General features: G+C 43.1%; 1 protein-coding gene across 1 annotated transcript in view; it reads left to right on the top strand.

Moving 5' to 3' along the window:
* The first annotated feature begins 818 nt into the window (after nucleotides 1-818).
* PAPOLG (poly(A) polymerase gamma) overlaps nucleotides 819-20350 on the top strand; it is a 67664-nt gene continuing 48132 nt past the window's right edge. Inside the window, exons 1-7 of the mRNA XM_089669210.1 lie at nucleotides 819-1033; nucleotides 11523-11681; nucleotides 11838-11904; nucleotides 16232-16313; nucleotides 16395-16504; nucleotides 17509-17562; nucleotides 20095-20206. Coding sequence (XP_089525336.1) covers nucleotides 1020-1033; nucleotides 11523-11681; nucleotides 11838-11904; nucleotides 16232-16313; nucleotides 16395-16504; nucleotides 17509-17562; nucleotides 20095-20206 — 598 coding nt within the window. The 5' untranslated portion in view covers nucleotides 819-1019. The remainder of the gene's footprint in view (nucleotides 1034-11522; nucleotides 11682-11837; nucleotides 11905-16231; nucleotides 16314-16394; nucleotides 16505-17508; nucleotides 17563-20094; nucleotides 20207-20350) is intronic.

Here is a 20350-nt window from a genome sequence, read left to right as displayed (position 1 = left end):
TATACAGATCATCTGACCCATAAGAGGTATACAGATCATCTGACCCATGTGAGGTATACAGATCATCTGACCCATGTGAGGTATACAGATCTGACCCATAGGAGGTATACCGATCATTTGACCCATAGGAGGTATACAGATCTGACCCATAGGAGGTATAAGAGATCATCTGTCCCATATGAGGTATTCAGATCATCTGACCCATATGAGGTATACTGATCATCTATTTTTATTATTATGAGGTATACAGATCTGACCCATATTATTATTATGAGGTATACAGATCATCTGACCCTTATGAGGTATACAGATCATCTGACCCAAATGAGGTATGCAGATCTGACCCATATGAGGTATACAGATCTGACCCATATGAGGTATACAGATCATCTGACCCATATTATTATTATGAGGTATACAGATCTGACCCATGTGAGGTATACAGATCATCTGACCATATGAGGTATACAGATCTGACCATATGAGGAATACAGATCTGACCATATGAGGAATACAGATCTGAACTATATAAGGTATGCAGATCAGGAAAGTCAGAGGTCCCTATAATCCTAGTCTGGATCTATGATTCCCAGGTTTGAATGAGAAGGGACCAGCATGACAGGCAGGCAATTATCATTGTCAGGATCTGAGCTTAGCCATGACAGTCCCATGTCCCCCTCCCTCCATGACAGCTTCTCTTCCATTCCTCCTGGTGAAGTTGTCCTCCAGTCACCGCTCATACCCAACTCCCACCACTAGATGGCACCTGCGCTCTCTCCTCAGGAAGCCGGCCATCAGTGAGGGCGGAAGGCCGGCCATATCCGAGGCGCAGTGCAGGCTGGGAAAGGCTGAGAGCCGCCAGGGATTCTGTGAGCCACCGGGCGCCATGTTGGGGGCTTTGTGTTTCTTATAAATAAAGATCAGCGGACGGGCGGGCGGTGTATTGGATGGTTGCCTGGACACTTTGATCTCGGGGGTGATTGACGTGTCGGCTGCTGTGTCCTGACTTCACCCGAGCCATGAGAGAGTTCACGTGAGTGTGTCCGCACTACGGCTCTCGGGACTGGGAGGGGCTGGGACGTGTAGTCCTCCACAGCTGGGGGAGCTTGTTAGACTGGTGGGGGAGGGGGAGCCTACCTGCTGTGCTCAGTCTATGGAGTGCTGTCTCATAATAGAGGATGACATGTAAATGGGGGAATACAGTGTATGGAGCTCTATGGGGGGGCAATACAGTGTATGGAGCTCTATGGGGGGGCAATACAGTGTATGGAGCTCTATGGGGGGGGGGGCAATACAGTGTATGGAGCTCTATGGGGGGGGGGATACAGTGTATGGAGCTCTATGGGGGGGGGGATACAGTGTATGGAGCTCTATGGGGGGGGGGATACAGTGTATGGAGCTCTATGGGGGGGATACAGTGTATGGAGCTCTATGGGGGGGGTACAGTGTATGGAGCTCTATGGGGGGGATACAGTGTATGGAGCTCTATGGGGGGGGGGGGGGATACAGTGTATGGAGCTCTATGGGGGGGGGATACAGTGTATGGAGCTCTATGGGGGGGGGGATACAGTGTATGGAGCTCTATGGGGGGGATACAGTGTATGGAGCTCTATGGGGGGGGATACAGTGTATGGAGCTCTATGGGGGGGGATACAGTGTATGGAGCTCTATGGGGGGGGATACAGTGTATGGAGCTCTATGGGGGGGGATACAGTGTATGGAGCTCTATGGGGGGGGGGGGGGGGATACAGTGTATGGAGCTCTATGGGGGGGATACAGTGTATGGAGCTCTATTGGGGGGGATACAGTGTATGGAGCTCTATTGGGGGGGATACAGTGTATGGAACTCTATTGGGGGGGATACAGTGTATGGAGCTCTATTGGGGGGGATACAGTGTATGGAGCTCTATTGGGGGGGATACAGTGTATGGAGCTCTATTGGGGGGGATACAGTGTATGGAGCTCTATTGGGGGGGATACAGTGTATGGAGCTCTATTGGGGGGATGGGGGATGATACGTGTATGGAGTTTTAGGGGGGGGGGGATACGGTGTATGGAGTTTTAGGGGGGGGGGATACGGTGTATGGAGTTTCAGGGGGGGGGGATACGGTGTATGGAGTTTTAGGGGGGGGGGATACGGTGTATGGAGTTTTAGGGGGGGGGGATACGGTGTATGGAGTTTTAGGGGGGGGGGATACGGTGTATGGAGTTTTAGGGGGGGGGGATACGGTGTATGGAGTTTTAGGGGGGGGGGATACGGTGTATGGAGTTTTAGGGGGGGGGGATACGGTGTATGGAGTTTTAGGGGGGGGGGATACGGTGTATGGAGTTTTAGGGGGGGGGGATACGGTGTATGGAGTTTTAGGGGGGGGGGATACGGTGTATGGAGTTTTAGGGGGGGGGATACGGTGTATGGAGTTTTGAGGGGGGGGGGGATACGGTGTATGGAGTTTTGGGGGGGGGGGGATACGGTGTATGGAGTTTTGGGGGGGGGGGATACGGTGTATGGAGTTTTGGGGGGGGTGGGATACGGTGTATGGAGTTTTGGGGGGGGTGATACGGTGTATGGAGTTTTAGTGGGGGGGGGTGTGATACGGTGTATGGAGTTTTAGTGGGGGGGGGATACGGTGTACGGAGTTTTTTTTTTTTTTGGAATGAAAACAGGATGTGAGCGACTCCCATGTTGTCAGCAGAACTAGTGAACCCATTGGGAGAATTCCCCTCTTACTGTTCTGGTGACATCACACAATGTGGGATTTTCTGTACTTTCTCTGAATGGGTGATCTGGACGGAGGGTATATAATTCCTGCTGTGGCATGTGTGCATTTGTTTGGTTTGGATACAATAATAAAACGTTAAACCCGTCATACTTTTTATAGGCCAGTTCACATGATCAGACAGGGTGACCTGATTGGACCCTCCATTCCCCTCCATATAGCTGAGGATGTAAGCAGACTTATCTGTTTACACCCGTCTTCCTCGGATGAGGAAAGGAATCCATTCCCCTCTGACTGATTGGATTGGAGGGCAGTCGGGTGTAAATGGACAGCTGGTCCGTTTACAGCTGACTGCCCATAGAGCAGAGTGGGCTCTGTCCGTGTCTGCTCTGCATAAACTGAGCGAACACAGAGCTGTCATCCACCCGCACCACTCTGCTCACAGACTAATCCCCCGCTGAGAAAAGTGAATTCCGCCCCACGGGAAAGGAGCCTTTTTTTCCTCTAATGCGTATTTCCATCGATGGAAAAGGATCAAAATGCATGTCGGTGCCCATTCCTTTCTGATCAATTTAGCCTTTTTAAATCAGATTTGATCAAACTGAGTTGGTCTGCCAGGGTGTAAAATTGATCATATTGCACTGATGAGCAGCACTGAGATCCTTTGTCTTTGATCATTTCATTTGACCAGGTAATTAGGTTTCCTGGGGAAAACGTTGTGATCAATCACTTATGATCATAGTTGTATCTAGGGATGCACTGAAATTTTGGTGGCCGAAACGTTTTGGCTGAAAACATCCCTTTCGGCCGTTGGCTGAAATTAAAAAAAAAAAAAAAAAGCACTGATACAGGTGGCAAAAAACCCCGCTCCTCGCGGGACCCCGATTTAGTCCCTTGAACAAGTAGTTTTTTAAATTCTTTCCACACCCCTGCTTAGTTGTCACCAAACACGTGTATCCCCACTCCCCTCTGTCTGTTTTAGGGACAGCTCAGACTTTTAGATTTATCCTTACTTGGATAAATAAAGGGGAATCCTCCTAAAGGCTAAGTTCCTTTTCTGGAAAATAGCCTAGGCAGCCAAGGGGCCCCAGTAGATATTAAAGATATGTGCAGCTTTGTAAAATAATCGTTCGTTTGTTTTTTATTCTTTTTGACCATTTGGGTCCCCTCCGAAGGCTGGCTAAAAACTTCTAGTTAGTAACCCCCACGTCCTGCCTTGTTGCTAGGATGTAAAAATCATTGGACACTCACTCCCAGGATTGCAAAACTGCTCCATGACTCTCCTGACCTCCCTACATAACCTTAAAGTGGTTCTAAAGGTTCATGTTTTGTTACCTTTATGTATTCTATGCAGGAAGATAAAGCCTTTTGTGCAGCGCCCCCATACCCCCCCCCCCCCCGAACCTTACCTGAGCCCCCTCCGATCCAGCTATGTTCTCGACAGCCTCTTCTATCTGGGGACTCTGTCCTCATTGGCTGAGACAACAGCGAAGCCCATTGGCTCCTGCTGCTGTCCTTCAGTCACTGAGCCAATGAGGAAAGAGGGGGGGGGGCAGCTATTTGTCTTATGGATGTATAGAGCAGTGGCTCAGGGACGAGCATGCAGCAATGCCCCTAGGGCGAGCAGCTTTCCCTGGGGGAACTGCTCAAGGGGGAAGAGGCAGGAGTACCCGCGGGGACCCAAAAAGAAGAGGGCTTCTCTGTGCAAAACCACTGCACAGATCTGGTGACTAAAGACATGGTAAAAAAAAAAAAAAAGCTTTAGGCTAGGTTCACACTAGTGCACTACATTGCATGTGATTCGCACCGGAACTGTACCGCTTTCCTCTGCAAATCACATGCGATTTGTGTGGCTCAAATGGCACCGTACCCACACCAGGAAGGTGCAGGAACCTTTATTTGGGTCTGCACTAGAATCGGATAGCATGGGTATTCACACCTATGCAATCTGATTCTGCACATCGCACCGTGTTTTGCAGACCGATTTCGGGGTGTTAACATGTACAACCGCAGCGATTCGCATGAACTGGGTGCGATTCTGATGTGGTACGGAGTTTGCACAGAAAATGCTGCAAATTCCGTACCACATCAGTGTGAACCCAGCCTTAGTGTCACTTTAAGCCCAGGTTCACACTGATGTGACTTGTCATGTGATTTGACTGTTTCAAATCGCATGACAAGTTAAACCCTATTGTTTACAATGGATCCATTCCAATTGGTGCGACTCCGACTTTGTGTCACTGATTTGAAAGTAGCACCTGCACTACTTTTTTTGCGATTTCAGGTGTGACTTGGAAGACATCTGTGTGACTTCATGCACAGATGTCTATGCAAGTCGCACCTGAAGTCTGATCCAGTGTGAACCCGGGCTTTGGGTCAAGTCACACTGACGTGCGCTAATATGGATGTACATTTCCATGCATTTTAGTCGTGCGCTGACATCCATTGACATACATTTTGATGTCAGTTGACCTGCATTTTAGCGCACGTTAAAGTGTACTGCATTTTCACAAGATAACTTCTATATTACGTTGGCATCCACTTACATCTGTTGCGTTGTGCTAAAATGCATGTTGTATCTTAGCGCAACGCGTTATGTTGTGAATTAAACACATTGGAAATTGTTTTTCAGATGTCCTTCCGTTGATGTGTGTTTTTACAGCTGCGTTAAAACGCAGATCAATGCACTTGGGTGATTTTGCCCTTATGAGAGGTTGGAGTGATGGAAAATACCATAGTGTCACAAGTGACAGCTCTGTTTCTGCTGACACATCCAACATGGTGGCATCCAGCAACAGTCTTGGGGCCTTTGGATGCCGCCATCTTGGGGGAGCAGTGTTAAAACGTGCCACGTTTTGCAAATGCATTTAGTGCTTGGCTGTTCATTCCATTTGCCAAACTTTTATTGTAGGCATTGAAATGAACTCTCCAGCACTAAACGTGTGTAGCCTTTAAGTCCATTTAAACTCGTTTTTACATGTTTAGGTTTGTCAGACTTTTTTTTTGCAGCAAAACACCCTTCTCCTGAGGGCTCTGGGTTTATATTCTGCCTCTACACCTGTAAATGCCTATGTTTGCAAGGACACATGGGGGTTGATTTACAAGGTAGCCAATCATCTTCTAACTTCAGCTTGTTCAATTAAGATTTGAAAAAAAAACTGATGATTGCAAAAGCTGGTGAATCTCTGCAGATAAACCACTCTCCAGTTTTAGTAAATCGACTCCATAGGTTCACATAGCGGGACTTTAAGATTAGGTTCACACCTGTGCAGGTGGTGCCGCTGCGGATCTGCACAAAAATCTGTGCAGCTGCACCACCTGCACAGAGGACTGCGGACCCGCGGGCGGATGCCAATAGTTCTAATGGCATGCCGCCCGCACTGGAAAACACAACCATACTGGGAACTGAGGTTCCCATGCGGGCTGCATTTTCGGAAGAAGTGCAGGGACTTCTTCCCTGCGGGGCATGGGAGTCCATTCAAATGAATGGGCTCTCGTGCCCACGCAAAACATAACCCGCACGGCCTCATATATGTTAACCAGGGCTTAGAGGCAGAAAAAAATTTGAACATCCTTAAAGAATAAGTTACCTTAAAAAAAAAAAAAAAAGACATGCACATTTTTTTTTTTTTTGCAGGTAAAAAATTGCGCGTTTATTATTTTTTTGTTGCAGGAGCCTGGAAACCATTGCACCAGCAATCAGTAGATCGCTGGTGCCATGCAGGTCTTCTGTGGATTTGTCAGTATATCTGCTTTTCAGTATGGGATGTGCAAGCAGGCAGATATACTGACAGGAAGAATCCATGAACCACCACGGCACTCCACAGCACCATGGAAGTGCATTGAGAACTGCAAGTCAACAGCTGTTAAGGCTGTCGGGACTTGTAGTTTCTCATTCACAGAAGACTGTGAACGATGCGCGTGGCCAGGGGGTTAGAGCGCTGTACGGGTGTGTGGGTTTTTTTTTTTCTTTTTTGACAGATCTCCTACTAGCTGAATATGGGTGTAACATGTTTTGAAAGGTAGCCTTATCCTTTAGGCCCCATGTACATGGGACACTTCTGAACGATGGAAACTGACTGCTGGCAAATGTAGGTTAAAAAACGTCTGTTTACCTGCGTTTGCATAACGCGTTTATGCGCGTTTGTGTCATAGAAGCATTTTTTAACGATAAGCACAGGTGAACCTTCCAAATGCCCAGAATGCACTGAAAAGTGGTAAATTATTAACTATTTCAGACTTTCAGAGAAATACAGAGAGTAGAAGCAGAGACAGCAGTATGTGTTGAGATAAGTTCAGGTGTGAGTTGCTCATTAACATTTCTTTTGTTTCCAAGGGTGGGAAAGGTGTCTGGAGTGAGCCATTAAGGCCACCTGGCAGGGAGAATGAGGAATTTGAGGTGTGAATGGTCATTAACATATCTTTTGTTTCCAAGGGTGGGAGAGGTCTGAGGTGTGAATTGGTCATTACAATGTGTGACAAGCTTGGTAGGAACATCCTGTGTTCAGTGTTTTGTCCATCTGAGTGCCTTGAAAACACTCTGCATGCATTTTTCATCTTGCGTTTACAAGCGCTTTGCATTTGAAACGCTGATAAAATCGACTGAACGCAAGTTTTCTGCGTTCAAAAAAAGACTGTAAACTCAACTGCCTGTAAACGATGTGTACATGGACACATAGGAAAACATTAGGATGAGTTCAGGCGCTGCTGAAAAAACGCTGAACAGCTCCTAAACGTGAGTTTATCAGCTGCAGTGTACATGAGCCCTTACAGTGCTTTTGACAGCACGGTGCGGTCTGTTTTGGCTGCAGCGAACCAGTGGTGAGGAACAATGTGATGCACATTTCAGGGCATTTTTTTTTCTTGCATCTTTATTTAAGGTGCACAAAGTTAGTTCAGTGAGATGTGCAGCTGTGTAGAGGCATGCAGTGCCTTCCTGTGTGCTGCAGTAAAATGCAACATGTCTTTATTTTATTGCAACTCACTCCACCGCACATCTGGGCTGCATTGCAATGTGAATATGGTGCTTAGAAAACTATTGTTTTCTATGTGCCCGAGCTGTGACTGGCATTCCTCCAGTGCAGGAAAACACCACTTGCTATGCTATGTGTGAACAGGCAATTAGAAGTTTGGGATTCAAAATTTTGAGTACCAAGAGCGGAAACCCTGAGCTACACTCGGGCTTACCATGCGGCGTTGCTCAAGGGGTCCCTGCAGCAATTACCTTGTCCTTCACTCCTGCGATGTGTCCCCTGCAGCATCCCCGGCCATCTCCTCCGGCCGATGCCGGCATCCGGCTTCCGTGTTCCGGTCCCTGTGATGTCGGGACGTACGGGCGCCGGAACCGGCGGGAAATTTGAAATTTTTAAAAAATGTCATTTTTGCTGTCATTGCTGTTTCAATACATTTCACGTATATTTTGTCCCGAGTGCTTTGTCCTGTGCCCTGCCTGCATTTTGACTGTTCTTTCTGCCTGGAAACTTAGAAAAGTCCATGGCGTCCAAAAAGCGTCACTTTACGTCAAAAGTGGTTTTAGAACAGCGATAGTAAATCAGAACCACTTGCAGAATTGAGTGATAATGATTCGTGGGGAAATTCGTCATCAGACACTGAAAACAATGTTGCGACTTTGCTCAGCGATGTGCGAATTTGCCTCTGTATTTCAAATTTCAGTGTTTTTGGTTTGATTATATTATTGAATTAAATTTATTATTATAATATTATTTTTTGATTATTTATTAAATTATAATTTATGATTTCGTGTTTCAAGTTTTATCATATCCGGAATGTTTACTAGTCTCTTGTTCGTACAGCTTTCAGTGAGTTATTCCTAAAATTTACAGCCTACAATAAAAAACTACATATTTCCATGCAAAAAAAGGTACCGCTTTGAGCACAAAAAATCGGAAAGAATCATACCGCCGAGGAGGTTAAATAGGGTTTTGCTCATGTTGCTAGGTAGATTTTAAAGCTGCAACCTTTTCTGCTAGTTAACCAGTGAAACAAATGGTAAGTCACTTTCCAGAGGTGTGCTGTTCACTTAAATAGCTTCGTGTGAGTGGGGAGGGGGAGAAGCGTGTATCTATTTTTGAAAAGGAAAGATATGCTTGACTGTATTTATTTTAAAACTTGCATTACTCAGTGCAGCAGCTGCATTTCCTGGGAGATGTGCATTTTGTGTGTTAGATGAGTAGCAATAGTATTTCAGTTTTCTTAGTTTCTAATAATAAATGTTTTAATGTATTAACATTGCTTTGGACAGCGAATATATATATATATATATATATATATATATATATATATATATATATATATAATATAATTTTTTTTTTTTTTTATACGTATTCCCTTTTTTCTGACAGCTGCCTGTGAATTACATATTGCAAGTAATGATTTATTTAAAGAAATGTCATGCCTGATATCTTTCAAAATAACATGGCACACATGTGCTTAATATTCTCATGTGCATTTCGGATTGCCTAAAACTGATCACAGGGAAAGATGCTGTAAAAAAATCTATAATATACTATGTAAAGCTAGCTAGAGCTATTAAAGAAAACATGCTGAATGTTATGTACGGACTGCAGTTGCGGACCACATTCTGGAAATGCTAGTTGCCTGGCTTGCATTCATATTTTGGGACACTCACCTGGAACAAGCAGACAGATTAGGAAAGGCAAAGTGAAGTCCAAGTCCTTGTGTTTTGGAGCTATGTAGGCATGAGAACACATTCAATATTTTACTGGAACAGTTTTATTTTTATAGAATAATGCAGAAATTCTAAGTGATATTTTACGTTCATATATGGCTTAAAGAAGAATTCCAAGTATGGTGTATTTTAACAGTTACATTGGTCCAGCCATAAATCTTGAAATCACTGAGGTAGACACCCGTCCTCCAGTGCTCTCCACTTGTTTCCGGGTCCCATGCTGCATTCTGAACACAGGAGGTTGGATGCACAGCACAGGTGCCAATAAGAGAATGCTTTGCATTTTATTAATGGGTGCAAAGCATTCTTTGATTGGATATAGTGGAGAGCAAGATGTCATCGCCCCACCTCCTCACCTCGTCCAAGTAGAAAATTCTTTGCTCACATTAAGAAAATGTAAAGTGTTCTCTGTATGGAGCCCATGCTGAGCAGCTGACCTCCTGTGTTCACAATCAAGCGGTGAAGTATCCGGAGGCAAGTGGAAATGACCAGAGTAGTGGGGTCTACATTAGCAATTTCCAACTTCAGGGGCATAGGCTAGGTATGGTATATATTAGAAGTACTCAGTTTAAAATTCATGGAGGTCCGGTTCGTGACATCTTCCAGCAGAGATCCAAATCAAATGTTTGTGATGTGACTCAGGTCCTTCATCACAGCACCCTCTCCTCCTAGGCATTCCCAATCTGCAGCTGGGGAATGCAGGCAAAATTGCACATGTTCCTGACAAAAAGTCAAGCACTTCTTTCCCCTCATTTCTCGTGGGTAGTGCTGCCCGTTCAAATGAATGGGGTGACCTACCTGCGATATGCACATGCACAGATCTGAACCAAGCCCCATATCACAATCCTTACAGCAGTACCCACTGAACATTACAGTTCTCTCCTTCACATCAAGATTCCCCCTTTACAGTAGTGTTCTCATACCCCCTTGACATAGACACCCTGCAACAGTACAGTCCTTAGCACCCTGCCACATTACTGTCCTGGGGGATTACTGTCCTAAGCCCCCCATTATCATACTCCGTTCCCCTACATTACTGTTCTCAGGGACCCCCCTCCCCTTCTCCCATTCCTGTCCTCAGCTCCCCATTAGAGTACTCGGCACTCCCAGTTAGTCCTCAGCACCCTTCCATATTACTGTCCGCAGCCCTGCTGTGAAGGGAGGCTGCCGATCCATCTCTCTCCCCTTGTCATGTGACGTCACATGGCGGGAGGAAGGAAGTAGATGCTTCACAGTGTGGTCTGCATGTACAAGGGGGAAGGGGTGGGGGGCAACTCAGGCCCAGATCTTCATTTTCTAGTCCTCAGACCTCCCCTCTCTCCTCTTCAGACCCCCCAGATCTCCCATCCTCAGACCCTCCAGGTCCCCCCTCTCCTCAGATCCCCTTCTCTACTCTTCAGACCCCCCTCTTCTCCTCTGCCCCCCCTCCCCCAACCTCCCCTCTCCTGGACAGTCTGCTCTATTGGCTTCAATGTCTCATCAAAGAGAATCTATCATAATATTGTATCAAATAGGAGACTTTTAGTTTAAAAAAAGTGTCAAAAAAGTAACTTGCAAACAGTATGAACCTCCCCTTCCCTGCCAACATACGCGAATGTTCAAAAGTGAACACACCGTCAGGGCACCTACTAATGAAAATGTTGCTTCTATTACACATTACAAATTGCTGCCACACCCATTATTTGACACAGTTTAAACCCGGCCCACTTTTCGCTTCACAACAGTTTCTTTTCATCTGCGTCTAGGGCCCAACCTATGATCCTGCACACAGGCCAAATAGACTGGTTGTGCTTTTGTCTGTTCACATGCACAAGCTAATTGCCCATCCTGGGAATGTCTCATTGCTATGCTTGAATCCTATGGTTTTGATAGTGCTTTTCTACAAATCTCAGGGTACTACTATTGTACACCTATATCTCAAATATCCCTCAGCGATTTTAAGTCCTCACCAATCCTCAGAGATAGCACCTTTGTGGCCTTCTCGTATTTGTAGCCTGTCATTGGAGTTTTTTTGTATTGTTCATATTTCATGTTTGAAGTTTACAACCACTTAAAGTTGTGTTTTTTGTTTTTTTTTCTTTTCTTTTCTTTGGCAGGAATGACCACCTAGAGGTCCAAGCTCAAAAATGTTTTGGCATCACCTCTCCAATTAGTTGGGCTGGTCCCAAAGAAAGCGATAAAATCTGCACTGAGAAGCTGATTGAGGCTTTGCAGCCTTTTGGAATATTTGAAGACGATGAGGAGCTCAGTCACAGGTTAGAATTCTTCAAGCCCAAATGACCCCATGGAGCAAAAGTTTATTAAATGGGCAATTTGTGAAATGTTCTGTCTTATGAAATGTGAACGATGTACACAAAGGTTTGAGTTGTGAATTCTGCAGGGCTATAACTGCATCTTTTCTCCTTTTTCAGAATGTTTGTATTGGGCAAACTTAACAGCTTGGTCAAAGAATGGATTGCTGAACTAGGAGAAATTAAGGTAACAATTAAAGAGGTTGTCAGAATACTCTAGAAGAGATTTCTTAAGATTAAAGTGTAAGTCTTGGCAAATGGCTAGATAGACATTTAACCACGTTTAGTGAACCATCCTACCCACCACAAATGTGTGATCCTACCCTGCTCGATACCTCTGCTAAATACTATGCAAAATGTTGACCAGTTTTGACTGTAGTCCAAAGTACTTGAGCTTGCCAAAGACCATAATTGACCGTGAAAGAAGAGCAGATCGCTGATGTGGTCATCTCTATACTTTTTTTCCAATCCGCAAGCTTGGTTACGTTCACAATATGCATCTTTTAAACTTCAGCAAAGCCTGATTGGCTTACTAAAATCCCTATCCTTTACCAGTCTGACTTGCGGGGAGTTTGAGGAGATTAGTATCTTCCATCTTGCTTGAGGTGATTGCAGCCGTATAAGTGCATGTGCACAGAAAAAACGAGTACTGTCCATGATCCTTTTATTTGCATTAGCATACAATTTTGGGAGAAGATTTTGGGGTATGTCCCCTTATTCAAGGTCCAAGCAGTACTAATATGCAAAGTTTTAGCAGAAAGTTGAAGACAATCTCTCTGAAGAGGGGGAAAAAACCCCCACAAACAAATGTACACAGCAATGGTTATTTATTTAGTTCAGGTACTTGTATAGCGCCATCAATTTATGCAGCACTTTACATATATATTGTACATTCACATCAGTCCCCAACCCTCAAGGGGCGTACAGTCTAAGGTCCCTAACTCACATCCATACATACACATACTAGGGCCAATTTAGACAGGGTCCAATTAACCTACCAACATGTCTTTGGCATGTGGGAGGAAACTGGAGTACCCAGAGGAAACCCACGCAGGCACAGGGAGAACATGCCAACTCCAGGCAGGTGGCGCCGTGGATGGGGTTCGAACCAATGACACTAGTACTGCCAGGCAGAAGTAATTAAACTAGGATAGCTGGTGAGAGAGAGCTATAGACAGGAGGAGGTCAGAAAACTGTTGGATAATGAGCAAGACAGCCCAGTTCTATATTTAGGCCCTTATTTTTGTGTCAAATAGAATGACAATTATTTCCTTCCCTGAATAGTTTTGAAATTCCCTTTTTAAGAACAATTGAGGTCTTCTATGGTGTGTTCAGGTCGTGAAACTATGTCCCACAGGTGTGCAGAAATCCTCTTTATGTTCCTTGATGGTGTCTGTGCACATTCATCCTTGTTTGCAACATGTACATAACAGTACTGGAGGTGCAGTTGTATGATCCTGTGATATTGAAGGTCCTTTTTATGTGTCACCAAATCAATCCATCAAAGCTGTGGTTCACACCTCTGCGACTTCAGTTTCCACATGAGACTTGCAAATCACACCTGAAGTTGCATCTAATGTGTTTCTATGGCACTGTCTTACAGTACATTTTTGAAGTAGTGTGGTTTCAAAAATAGTTGCTGCACTGCTTTTTTTCCTTTCATTGCAACTTGCATTGACTTCTGTTTAATGAAGTTGTAATCCACTGTGAAATCGGAGGTACAAATCGCACTGATCTACAGCTTTGAAATTCAAGTCAAGTAGCGCAATTTCAAAGTTGCATTCAGTGTGTACCAGGGCTTAGTGTCAGTTTGTAGCGTGTGGGTTTTTTTTTTTTTTTTTTATTGCAGGGTTTGCTTCCATTATTTGTGACTTTGCAATGAGAATGAAGCTTCCTATTAGTTTGTCTGAGGTTGGATGGTTGTCTGAATGCCAGGGATAGGGGGTTACCAACACAACACTTGACAGGTCCTCTGTGCTACCTACAGATGTAATACTAACTGCTTGCTTCTGACAAAGATTGTATATTTACCACAAGCCAAACAAACCATTAGCAGAAAGTGCAGCGCAAACCAACAAAAAGTTGACATACAATGCAAATAAATCATAAAAGTGCCTATGCTGAAAGTACTCAACGATCTACGAGTCCATGGAATAAATAACCAAAATCTCTGATACGTTGAAATTGATGTCAAAACGTCAGTGCAATAAAAAATTTCAAATACAAAATACACTTGTAAATAAGAATTAATGTGTCAGTGCCATTTGTGCAAGTCTCTTATTTTCCATTACAGTGCTGAACAATAAATGTCCACATGTAAACTCAGATTTACAATTCTGTATGTATAGACTTTCTAATCTGCGTAATGTCTTATCCATGGATACACTGCACCTTGTTGTGCTTAAAACCACAGTGCTCCTCCTCAATATGTCCCAGTGATGGTACTCGTAAAAGATAAAATAAGCCTCCCAGAGTGTAAATTTGTAAAGCTCTCACTTTAATCCTAATAAAATTGCATTCACTTTACATATACAGATACCCATTAATGGGTGTAAACACGTTAAAATCAGTGGTTTAGAAATAAAATATATATTTTACAGTGTAAAAGTTAGTCAGTCGTGAAAACTGCTGTAAATTAAGAATGCTTTCAGAAATAGAAGTGTTCATAGTTTTTATCAATTAACAACATTGGACGAAAATGAACAGAAGAGAAAATCAAATTTAGTTTGACCTTTCTCTTTTGGCTTCAAAACGGCATCAATTCTTCTAGGTACACTTGCATACAGTTTTCAAAGGAACTCGGCAGGTAGGTTGTTAAAAACATCTTGGAGAATTAACCACAGATCTTCTGTGGATGTAGGCTGCATCAAATCCTTCTGTCTCTTCATGCCAGACAGACTCCATGATATTGAGATTAGGACCCTGTGGGGCCAAACCATCACTTTCAGGACTCCCTGTTCTCTATGCTGAAGATGGTTCTTAATGAAATTGGCTGTATGTTTGGGGTCAATGTCCTGCTGCAGAATACATTTGGAGCCAAGCAAAATTCCAAAACCCAATGCACTTGTTCCTGCATCAGAGAGTGGCTATGCGTGTAGGTGGGTGCTGTACAGTGACCATTGGCTGCAACCGAGAAACATCACAGGGGAGAAATGTCACCAGCACACCAAAGTACTCCAATATGGGCCTAAAGCTTTAATAAGTAATCGCATAGCAGCAAGAGCAACATTCTGGAGACGTGCAGGACCCCTTCACATGCCTGTTGAAGGAGTCCTGTGAGACTCCGAAACATTGCTCTTGCTGTAACTGTGATTGGTTATTAAAGCTTTGGACCCATATTGGAGTACTTTGGTGTGCTGGTGACGTTTCAAAACAGTCCTCCTTCCTGTCAGCTCCTGCACGCTGCTTTGCATGGCACTGCCAGTGAAGCACAAACACCGCACACATTGTAAAATGGCACACAGTTAACCCTTTGATCACCCCCACATGTTAACCCCTTCCTGCCCAGTGCCATTAGTACAGTGTCAATGCTTTTTATTAGCACTGATCACTGTATTGGTGTCACTGGGGATGTCGGTGACATCGTCAGTTCCCCCCAGTGTCAGAATGCTCGCTGCAGTCCTGCCATAAGTCGCTGATCGCCGCCATTGCTAGTAAAAATTTATTTTAAAAAAAGCCCAATGTATACACCACCATTTATAGATGCTATAACTTTCATGCAAACCAATTAATTTACACTTAATGGGATTTTTTTTTTTTTAGCACAAAAAATAAAAGCCAACACAGGTAATCAAATACCACCAAAAGAAAACTATATTCATGGGAAAAAGGAAATTTCATTTGGGTGCAGTGTTGCATGACCACGCAATTGTCAACCACTTCCCGTCCGGCCCATGTATATAAACGGCTGGACGGGAGCAGTGCAGGGGCGAGTGGCTGTTTATAAACGTCCTCCCTGCCTGTGCGCACACCCATGTGATCTCTAGATCATTCACAGATTTCACTAGTAGTAATGTCAGAAGTGACATCTTGCTTACTATTCATGTGATCACTGATTGGCCAATCAGTGATCACATGATCAGGACTTCAGTGTCTTGGTTTTCCATGCCCTTTGTTCATGTGCTCAGTACTTTTTTTTTTTTTTTTTTTTTTTTTTTAATTACACATAACTTACTTAATTTTTGTTTCTTTGTATGGGTTGCATGGATTGTTACCGACGTGGTGAAAATTTTATGTCAATAGCACCGTTTTTAGAAATGGATTTACATAAAACAAAGTACTGAACACGGCATCATTTTTCTATTAGCTTTGCCAGAGCCCCTATGTACTACTTATCCTTGTTAACAGTTGTCTATCCTTGAAAACATCATATTGGGTTTTCTGATTGGTAGTTATTGGATGCCAGTGATGACTTTGAGTCTTTTACAGTCATATTAAAACTGTCAATCCATGCAGCAGTTGAAATGGCTACTATAACAACTGGTGAATAACTAATAAAATTTTTTTTTTTTTAGAGCCTTCCATCTACTACAATATCCTCAGCTGGAGGCAAAATCTTCACATTTGGATCTTACCGGCTTGGAGTTCATACTAAAGGTTTGCGGTCATCTGTGCCTGCCAATTATGTATTCTTTATGTAGTTGACATGTATGATAAATGTTGTTTTCTTTTTTAAAGGCTCTGATATTGATGCTCTGTGTGTTGCACCAAGGCATGTTGAGCGATCAGATTTCTTTCAGTCGTTTGTTGAAAAATTAAAGCTCCAGGATGGGATAAGGAATGTCCGGGTATGTGGATGCATTCTCTGTCCGATTTAATACATTCCATACAGCCTACGGTTTAGTCACCACCCCAATTGAGGTGGCAGAAAGTTAAAGGCTCAGTAGTTGGTCAGTTCAAGGTTTGCCCAAACAAACTCCTTATTGGGAACAGGGAAACCTTTTTACTAGAATAGACTCCAGAAATAGGAATGACAGCTGAAATTCTAGATGCTTAGTCCACCTTTTTAGCAAAAAAAAAAAAAAAAAAAATCTTGTCCCAAATGTAGTTTTGTGTAAAATTGTGTGTATAAAATAAGGCCAATACAAGCCTTTTCAACACTTTATCCTTCAGTTTAAGGGCTGTCTTTTAAGCGAAATGAACAATATTGTTGATGGTGGCTCTTCAGGCCAACTCTTCATGCTATGGGGAATTAAAGACTTTGGTTGCTGTGGATAATGACTTGAGGCTTCTTTTACCCTCTGTAATCATTGATTAGTAAAATGTAATCTGGAGACTGGTGAAATCGTAGTATTTTGGCTTAATGCAAACTGGGAAAAGTTAACAGATAAAGTGGACTTTAAGGTGGTTTGCAAGCATGCCGTGTGCTTTATTGCTCCCAAGGGTAAAGGAAGATTCTTTGAACGTTCCTGATCCTTTTCCTGTGCCTGATAGCCCCTTGGTAGGGTTTTATTTTTTTTTTTCACAGAACGAAAGAACAAACTGATAAAAGTAACAACTTGTAATAAACTAAACTACTAGTAATATACTCCAAAACACACCCTCTAAATACAAATGAGCTAGTGATCATCTTGTGAGTTCTTGCCAATAACAGAATCACTAGTGTGCTAAAGTTTCCACAATTCTGAAAACTGTTAGTGCCAATCATCAAAATGTATGGATTTCTTGACTGAGGGCAAATAGTACTCCTTTCCAAGTAACCTATTTCATATACACCTGAATTTGGACATAAAATATGGTAACAGTCCTAGTATACAAAAGGTAATAAATGCTTTTGTTTTTTGTTTTTAAGGCTGTGGAGGATGCTTTTGTACCTGTTATAAAATTTGAATTCTTGAAGATAGAGGTATGAAGCCTTATGTAAAGTATTGCTTTATAAATAACTGAATGCTATTTGCCATAAGATGAAGGTGAATTTTTTTTTTTTTTTTATTATATTTCCTCTGGCATTGTTATAGGTAGGTGAAATAGGTTTTCCTATGGAAGTGGTTATAGTACTAGTGCATAATATGACCATAACTAACCAATAGTGTGGGTGCTCTATCTGTATGGGAGTTGGCCCACAGAACTGGCAGCCAGCAAATATACAGTGCAGAAATTCCTAAGCATTTACAGTATTCTGACAGCTTGATCATCACTCCTATTCCGGTGAATGAGTAGAATGTGTCTGTAAAAATTAAGGAATATGCGTGCTTATGCCCTGTGATGGCAAAAATGGAGGTTGGTCAATTCCTTTTACGGTTAAGTGATCCCAGGTATCAAAAAAATAGGATTCCAGATTGCTGCATTGACGTGCATGTGTCTATAGTGGAATCAACAGTGACCAACTGTGGAAACCTTCACGATTTCCCAAACTCCTTGGTGCCTGCTGACACTTGTTAATTTGAAGTGTCATTCATTCACCCTGACGTTCACAATATAAAACACAGAATCTTGGTGGAATATACTTGTAGCAATATTCTGTAAGATGCTGTACACATGTAACTTTTATATATGTATGTAGTATCTACAATTATACAGCATTAATGCAGCCTGTTGTCTACCTTTTTAATAACTATATGTAGTCAGCAACCCCTGTGCCGCTAATTACACACTGGTATTTGTGCAGAATAGCTTCAGCTGTCATTAAACGATGGCAGGCTAATGCCCTTCTGTGCATGTGCACGTATGACTCCTTTACAGTACCTGCATGTCAACAGTGTATTCAGCGGCGTGCCACTGGTTACATATTGTTGATACTGACATGTCCACTCTGAGGCTCCATGCACACGGGGCGTTTTAATAACGCTGGTAACATTAGCTGTGTAAAGTCACGTTAAAAATCTGAGTTTAGCATTTTGCTTTTTAGAGTTTTTTTGACCAAAAAAAGTCCAAAAAACACTGGTTTGCTGCAATTTTTATTTATTTTTTTTTTCCCGTGTTTTTTCCGCGTTTTTACAGCCGGAAAACTCCTAGAAACCCACTAGTTCTGGGGGGGTTTTTCCAGCCAAAAACACCCCTGCCAAAAGTTGATTAGTCTTTGTGCATGGACACAGAATAACATGCTGGGGGGTTTACTGGCTGTAGAAAAATGTCAAAAGCCAAAAACATCCAGTGTGCATGAGGACTAAGTGTTTGTTTACAAGCTGATAGTGTTCAATACAGAATAAAATGGCCCCAGATGCAGCTTGATTCCCTTTTCGATTTGATGCAACTTCACTGATTGGGGACAAAGATTTGCACACTGCTGTGTACACATGCTTACAATATTACACACTGTGTGCATCTGTGCACAGCGGTTTTTTTTTTCCCACCCATCTGAATAACCCTTCTGCATCAATCCAAAGGTTGGCAGATACAGTATAAGGTAGGACTTTTTTTATGTATGAATTTTGAGTGGTGGAGAGTCATAACTGTCTGGTTTTTATTGCTGTCTGTCTCCATTAGGGGATTCACTCTAATTGATCCCCACCGTTGGTGGGAATGAAAGTGAGGCTAAAACCAAAATTTTGACTTGCCACCAGAACAAGAATAGAAAGGGAGTTCTTCTACTGGGAGACTTCTGTTCCCTTGACAGCAGTCTAAGCCTTTTGTTCCTGTGTGACTAAGGGATGGTAAAACCAGACGGTTGAGCCACGGTTTAACCCCCTGCCTGAACCTGGGCGTGCAGCCACTCGGGCTGTACACATGCTGTGGCATTACTGCTGTTGAATGTGACCCATTCAAGTCTGTGGGGCTGTAGCACAACTTCTTGCAGTGCACATGATTAATGTGAGGTAGTACGACATTTACAGGCGATGAGAAGACAAAACCGCCTCACTACCTATCAAGTGCCCTCTGAAGGGCAATCCAATGTGGATCATGCTTCAGAGGGCACTGCATGTGCGAAGAAGCTCTTAGATAGGATATCCCCCAACATTGGAAAGCTATTTTGTCAGTTCCTGTTGTACCTACAGAACAGAAAGTTAAGGGAAATCTCCCTATGGAGACCCAGGTGAAAAAAACCTGATAAGGTTTTTAATGCTCCCCTACTCTATCTAAAATAAAATGATAAAGGTTTGGTTTCAGATATACGTTAATCTTGGGGCACAGTTAACTAAGGGGGTGTTTGATGTATTCTAACTAGTGCGTTCTTTGATCCAAGTACTGTTCAGCAGGGAGCCTGTCTTGGAAGGCTTGGGCGGAAGCAGCCATCCTCTGACAGGCTGTATTTACTGTACATGGACTCTGCCCTGGAACTTGCATGCAGAGTGTGAGTCAGTCTGATACTGAGGTATATAGTTCATTAGATTATCTGTAGAGCATCTAGGCATGGGTTCATTAAGTCATATTTATTTTGCTGTCCTTTTTGCAGTTATGTTTAACTTGTGATTGTAAAAATATATTTTCTTACCTTCAGATTGATTTAGTTTTTGCTCGGCTGCCCTTACAATGTATTCCTGATAATATGGACTTGCGTGATGATTCACGTTTGAAAAACTTAGATATAAGATGCATAAGGAGTTTGAATGGTAAGTGGACTTATTGCAGGAGTTTGTTTTTGTTTTTTTTGTATTGGCACTGTCAAGTTCTTTTAAAAGCATGTCTAAACCCAAAAACAAACATATTGCAGCATATTAGTACTTCAAGTAGGTTCCTGCATTAGTTTTCTTTCA

This window comes from Staurois parvus, unplaced genomic scaffold (assembly GCF_062004578.1).
Source record: "Staurois parvus isolate SC_StPar_1 unplaced genomic scaffold, SC_StPar_1.0 ptg000070l, whole genome shotgun sequence".
Lineage (NCBI taxonomy): Eukaryota > Metazoa > Chordata > Amphibia > Anura > Ranidae > Staurois > Staurois parvus.
Note: the sequence above shows the minus strand (reverse complement) of the source record. Positions and strands in the feature narration are given on the sequence as shown.